Genomic DNA, 6,762 nt, shown 5'->3' on the forward strand with positions numbered 1-6,762 from the left:
TCAGCAGGGAGTCTGAATAATCTGTAGAAAAGTAGATTATCACGGGATAAGAGTTCAATGAAGTCTAAGAACAGGTACAGTGGGATAATGACAAAAGACAGCTGGAATGCTTCCAAGCTTATTCTGTGAGGTCAGCATTACCATGATACCAAAGCCAGACAAAGACACTACAAGAAAAAAAGAAAAAAAAAAAAACTACAGACCAATAACCTTGATGAATATTGATGTAAAAATCTTCAACAAAATACTAGCAAACCAAATTCAACAGCACGGCAAAAGAATTATACACCATGGGCCAGGCACAAGAATCACTTGAACCTGGGGGGCAGAGGTTGCAGTGAGCCGAGATTGTGCTACTGCACTCCAGCCTGGGTGACAGAGTGAGACTCTATCTCAAAAAAAAAAAAAAGGAGCTGAACTGAAAAAAAAAATAGATTAATATACCAATGGAATAGAATACAGAGTCTAGAAATAAATCCTTGTGCATATGGTCAAAAGACTTGACAAGGGTGCCAAGAGCACTTAATGGGAAAAGGACAATCTCTTCAACAAATGGCATTGGGAAAACTGAATATCCATACCAAAGAATGAAGTTGGATCCTTATCTTATACCATATACAAAATTTAACTCCAAATGTATTAAAGACCTAAATGTAACCATAACCCAAACCATAGGGGAAAAGCCTCATGACATTGGGTTTGGCAATAATTTCTTGCCTGTGATACCAAAAGCACAAGCCACAAAAGAAAAAATAGACAAATAGGACGACATTAAACTTAAACATGTTTTTTCATTAAAGGACACAATCAACAGAATCAAAAGGCAACCTATAGAATGGGGAAAATATTTGTAAATTATATATCTGATAAGGAGTGAATATCCGAAATATATAAAAACTCCTACAACTCAACAACAAAAAAATCAACCCAATTTAAAAGTGGGTAGTGGATTTTAACAGACATTTCTCCAGAGATGATATATGCTATGGTCTGAATGTGTCTCCTCAAATCATGTATTGGAAACTTAGTCCCCAGTATGACAACTGGGAGGTAGTGTGTTTTGGGAGGTACTTAGGTCATGACGGCTCTGCCAAACGGATTAATGCCATTATAAAAAGGGATTTCAGGAGTGGGTTCACTATCTTCTGATCTTCTGCCATGTGAGGACACAGTAATCCTCCCCTCTGGAAGACACAGCAAAAAGCAAGATGCTGGCACCTTGATCTTGGACTTCCCAGCCTCCAGAACTGTGAGAAATAATTTTTGTTTTGCTTTGTTTTACTTTTCAGCAACCTCTTGTCCAACAGAATAAATTTGTTTTTTATAAATTACACAGGCTCAGATATTCTTATATACATTAGCAGCACAAAATAAACTAAGACAGTATACAAATTGCCAACAAGCAGATGAAAATGGCCAACTAATCATCAGAGAAATGCAAATCAAAATCACAGAGAGCTATCTCCTTATACCCAGAAGGATAGCTACTATTTAAAAATAAATAAGTGTGTAAATGACAAGTGTTGGGAAGAATGTGAAGAAACTGGGGCCCTTGTGCACTGTTGATGGGGGGTATAAAATAGTGCAAATGATACAGAAAAAAAGCATGGCCTTTCCTCAAAAATTTAAAAATAAAGGCCAGGAGTGGTGGCTCACACCTCAAATTCCAGCACTTTGGGAGGCTGAGGCAGCGGATCACCTGAGGCCAGGAGTTCGAGACCAGCCTGGCCAACATGGTGAAACACCATCTCTACTAAAAATACAAAATTAGCTGGGTGTGGTGGCGGGCGCCTGTAATCCCAGCTACTCAGGAGGCTGAGGCAGGAGAATCGCTTGAACCCGGGAGGCAGAGGTTGCAGTGAGCTGAGATTGTGCCACTGTGCACTCCAGGCTGTGCACTCCAGCCCGGGTGACAGAGCGAGACTTCATCTCAAAATAAATAAATAAATAAATAAATAAAGCTACCATATGATTCAGCAATCCCACTTTTGGGTACATACCCAAAAGAACTGAAAAGAAAGGTCTTGAAGAGATATACACCCATGTTGATGGCAACACTATTTTCAATGGCCAAGAGGTGGAAGCAACCCAGATGTCCATCAACGAATGAATGGATGAACAAAATGTGGTTTATACATATAATGGAATATTATTCAGTCTTTAAAAGAAATTCTGGGCCAGGCGCAGTGGCTCACACCTGTAATCCCAGCACTTTGGGAGGCCGAGGTGGGTGGATCACCTGAGGTCAGGAGTTCGAGACCAGCATGACCAACATGGTGAAACCCTGTCTCTACTAAAAATACAAAATTAGCCAGGCCTGGTGGTGGGCGTCTGTAATCTCAGCTACTTGGGAGCCTAAGGCAGGAGAATTGCTTGAACCCAAGAGGCAGAGGTTACAGTGAGCCTAGATCACACGACTGCACTCCAGCCTGGGTGACAAGAGTGAAACTCTGTCTCAGGCCAGGCGCGCGGTGGCTCACGCTTGTAATCCCGGCACTTTGGGAGGCCGAGGCGGGCAGATCACGAGGTTAGGAGATCGAGACCATGGTGAAACCCCGTCTCTACTAAAAATACCAAAAAATTAGCCGGGCGTGGTGGCGGGCACCTGTAGTCCCAGCTACTCGGAGAGGCTGAGGCAGGAGAATGGCGTGAACCCGGGAGGCAGAGCTTGCAGTGAGCCGAGATTGTGCCACTGCACTCCAGCCTGGGAGACAGAGCGAGACTCTGTCTCAAAAAAAAAAAAAAAAAAAAAAAAGAAACTCTGTCTCAAATAAAAAAAAAAGAAAAAGAAAGAAATTCTGACACATACTACAGTATAAACGAAACTGGAAGACATTATGCTAGGTGAAATAAGGCAGTCACAAAATGACAAATATGGTATGATTCCACTTTTTGGTGGTGCCTAGAGATATGAAATTAATAGGAACAGAAAGTAGAATGGTGGCTATCAGAAGCTGCAGGGAGGAGGGAGTGGGGGTTCTTTAAAATCATTTCAGTTTTGCAAGATGAAAAGGTCCTGCAGATGTTTCACAACAGTGTGAATATACTTAACACTACTGAACTGTACACGTGGTTAAAAGTGAATTCTAGCGTTTTTTTTTTTTTAACCATAAGTAAAATAAAATATAACCTAAAGAGAGGGAAAAAACAGAGGGACAGAAGAGTGCTGGAAAGAAAGTTGCAGCATGGAAATGATACTAGCAATTAATATTTCAGAGTTCCCAGTCTCAACATTAAAAAAAAAAAAAAAAAGTCCTGTAGAAGTGGAAGGGGAGGTCCCTGGAGTTGAGGGGTACCTTGAGGCCTGGGTTCAGAGGGTGTCTCTGTAGACGTGGAGCCCTCCTGGGAGGAGGCTGGATGGAGGAGGGGATGTCTGTGGACCAGAAGCCCAGTGCTTGGGAAACACTGCAAGGATGCCAGGGGGATGGGAGGTGCAGGGCACAGTGGGAGAGGCAGCAGAGGATTCAGGGTGGGACCAGCCAGAGGGGAGGGGAAGCCTAGTGGTGGCAACAGAACTTGAACAGCCACAAATATGAGTCCCAAACACAAGGCTCCCAAGGCTGGAGGGCAGACATAGCCGCCACCCAGAAGGAAAGCACAGGTGCGGTCTCCCTGAGGACCTGGAGGGAGTGGGGGCGGGGTGCCAATGTCAAGGGAAGGGGAAGGGAGGGGAGAAGTGACTGGGCGAGGGCCCAGCGGTGGAGGGAGCCAGGTTGGGGCTGAGCAGAGAGCTCAAGAGAGAAAGAAACCAAGGGAGGGGGTCAGGGTGAGGGGGTCTTAGGAGGTGATGTGGAGAACAACAGGGAGGACAGGTGGGGACCTCAGGGTGCCGGCTGAGTCCCAGGCCCTTCCTGATGGGTTTGGGTGGAGCAGCTCTGCTGCTCTGGTCCCTTTAAGGAGGGCCTCAGCCTAAGGCGCAGCAGAGAAGGTGGGATGGAGACTGCCATCACCCGGATGCCACCCTGACTCACTGTTGGTCCCCCTACAGGTCAGCAGCAGACTAAAGCCACAACCCCAGCCAGGTGAGTGCTGGGCCTCCCCAGGGTGGGTTGGGGGGTGCATGTGCAGACAGTGGGCTGGTTTGGGAAACAAGGAGTGTGCCACTAAGAACCCCACAAACCCAGCCTGCCACGGCCATTGTTGCATCCCCAACTTACCCATCCTTTCTCCTTTGTCCTCTAGGGGCCAGGCTCTTGACCTTGGGCTTTCTGTCCCCTAAATACTAGACTAGTGGACTCCAGGTTCCAGCACAAACACTCAAGAATCTCTTTTCTGGAGTGCCCATCTGTGCCCTCTGCCTGCCTTTCCTGGTGTTACTAAGCTTTTCCTGCTCTTTACCTGCTTCCTCTCAGCCTGGATCTTCCAGCTTTTCCATATTGCCTGCTCTCTGTTCAATCTGTCCTGATCCCCTGCTGAATGTGCGTGGGAGCTCCAGGCTTCCTCTGCCTCCAGCTCCTCTCCCTACCTGTGTTTGCTCAGGAGGGACTCACCAGCCTCTGCCTCGCTCCCCTCTCTCCAGGCTAGGGCCTCACTTTTCCTTTTTCCGGGCTCTTTCCTCTCCTCCGGCCCCTCCTTTCCATGGCTGTAGGTCTCCTGCTGGAAGAAAGCCTCACCCCTGCCCTTTCTCCTGCGCTGGCTTTTGCCAGCTGCCCTTCTCCTGTCCCCCACCCTTCTCCATCCATTCACCCCGCCTGAGCCCCTGATCGGAAGACCTGAAATTCACACAATTGGTTTGCTTCTCCCAGTTTTAGCCAAGGCAGCGCCAGCAGAGAGAAAGCAAGGATTGACCTTTCCTATTTTTATTCTCTGTGTTCCTCTCTCATACGAGCAGCTTCTCTAGAAGAACCCAACTCACTGAGCACCGAGGGACCTCTGCTGGGCCACACACAGATTGCCCCTAATTCCTCTTCCAAGCAGCCTCCTCTGAGTCTAAAACCATCACACCCATCCTGAGCAGGGTGGACAGGTTTCAGAGCACTCCCCCAGAGAACCAGCCCCAACACGTGTCATAACTCTTTTTTCAATTTTTTTTTTTTTTTTGAGAGAGGGTACCGCTCTGTCACCCAGGCTGGAGTGCAGTGGCGCAATCATAGCTCACAGCCTTGAACTCCTGGGCTCAAGAGGTCCTCCCACCTCAGCCTCCTGAGGGGCTGCGACCACAGGCGCACACCACTACGTCTGGCTAGTTTTTGTAGTTATTGTAGAGATGGGGTCTCGCTATGTTGCCCAGGCTGGTCTTGTACTCCTGGACTCAAGCAATGGCCACCTGCCTCAGTCTCCCAAAGTGCTGGGATTACAGGTGCCACAACCCAGCCCATATCTTAAAATGCCCAGCCTCTAACATATTTCCTGTCCTCTTGTTCCCATACAGGGAACCCTTCCAAAACACAGAGGAGCCATATGAGAATATCAGGAATGAAGGTGAGTCCTTACCACCATCCTTCCCCAGTTTCTACCCCTGGCCCTTCCTGTTTCCCCCAATACCCCCTACCTGGGTCCGTGCCCCTCTCAGTATTTTCTTCTTTCCATTCCTCACCCCTTGCCCTCACGTGACCCTGGCCCTGACCTAGCAGATAACCTCACTCCTAGAGCCCCCTGCCCATCTATCTCCCCTGGCTGTCACACCACCTGACCTTGGCATACCTTGCTTTTTATTCCTAGGACAAAATACAGATCCCAAGCTAAATCCCAAGGTAAGCATTCAGACCAGGGCCTGAAGGAATTAAAGAGAAGCCTGGAGAAGGTGGGGTGGAAGGGAGAGGGGGAGTGTGGTGTGGGCAGGAGAGTCAAACTGTAGGCTTGCCGCTAAAATGGGGACAGCTCCGTCTCCACTGTCTAACCCTTTCTCTCTGGGTTCTCTCCCAGGACGACGGCATCATCTATGCCTCCCTTGCCCTCTCCAGCTCCACCTCACCCAGAGCACCTCCCAGCCACCATCCCCTCAAGAGCCCCCAGAACGAGACCCTGTACTCTGTTTTAAAGGCCTAACCAATGGACAGCCCTCTCAAGACTGAATGGTGAGGCCAGGTACAGTGGCGCACACCTGTAATCCCAGCTACTCTGAAGCCTGAGGCAGAATCAAGTGAGCCCAGGAGTTCAGGGCCAGCTTTGATAATGGAGCGAGATGCCATCTCTAGTTAAAAATATATATTAACAATAAAGTAACAAATTTAAAAAGACTGTCTTCAAAACTATTTTTTAAAATCTGCATCCATTCAAGTACAGAGAGAAACAAGTAAAAATAAGACTGCACAATGACCTTCTTAGAGTACACTACGCTTCCAATAGAAAGGGCCACAGCTTCCAACAATAACCAAGGCCACACAGATGACTCAGAGGCCAGCCAGAGAACTGACAGAAAGAGAGCCATCTACTCCAACTTCCTCTTCTCCTTCCCAGCCTTGGCCCATAAAACTAAAAGTACCCCCAAAACTTACCTGAATGTAAGGAGAAAACTGACATCACCTTCAACTCCTGTCCCTCCCACTGAAAATGAACTCTAACAGAGAACTCACACCCAAGACCCTTCCTCTGGTACTTTTTTTAGTGACTTCCTTGGGCCAGGGAACATAAGCCCCTAAACCTTGGTAGCCAGCCCAAACCCAAAGCCTGTCCTCAAATCTGATCACAGTCTTCCCTATGGTGACAATGACAGCATCGCCTCATTTGACATAATTCACAACCCTATAAGGTAGAGGATGCACTCGCTGGAAGATGAAGAGCAGAACCAGGATGGTGAACATGCTTTTCCCCAGGCCACGG

General features: G+C 47.7%; 1 protein-coding gene and 1 long non-coding RNA gene across 6 annotated transcripts in view; one reads left to right on the forward strand and one right to left on the reverse strand.

Annotated features, from left to right (window-relative positions):
- Positions 1-4,539, reverse strand: part of LOC115830980 — a 24,926-nt gene extending 20,387 nt beyond the window's left edge. For both annotated transcript variants that reach the window (XR_004026526.1, XR_004026527.1), the window contains exon 1: positions 4,158-4,539. This is a non-coding gene — a long non-coding RNA (uncharacterized LOC115830980). The remainder of the gene's footprint in view (positions 1-4,157) is intronic.
- Positions 1-6,179, forward strand: part of PILRA (paired immunoglobin like type 2 receptor alpha) — a 27,503-nt gene extending 21,324 nt beyond the window's left edge. Inside the window, exons 3-6 of one of the 4 annotated variants that reach the window (XM_030797286.1) lie at positions 3,989-4,022; positions 5,372-5,421; positions 5,662-5,693; positions 5,904-6,177. In XM_030797286.1, coding sequence (XP_030653146.1) covers positions 3,989-4,022; positions 5,372-5,421; positions 5,662-5,693; positions 5,904-6,014 — 227 coding nt within the window. In that variant the 3' untranslated portion in view covers positions 6,015-6,177. Of the gene's footprint in view, positions 1-3,988; positions 4,023-5,371; positions 5,422-5,661; positions 5,694-5,865 lie in introns of all 4 variants that reach the window. The other 3 variants (XM_030797284.1, XM_030797282.1, XM_030797287.1) reach the window with 3 other exon arrangements.
- The last annotated feature ends 583 nt before the right edge of the window (positions 6,180-6,762 follow it).

This window comes from Nomascus leucogenys, chromosome 17 (genome assembly GCF_006542625.1).
Source record: "Nomascus leucogenys isolate Asia chromosome 17, Asia_NLE_v1, whole genome shotgun sequence".
Lineage (NCBI taxonomy): Eukaryota > Metazoa > Chordata > Mammalia > Primates > Hylobatidae > Nomascus > Nomascus leucogenys.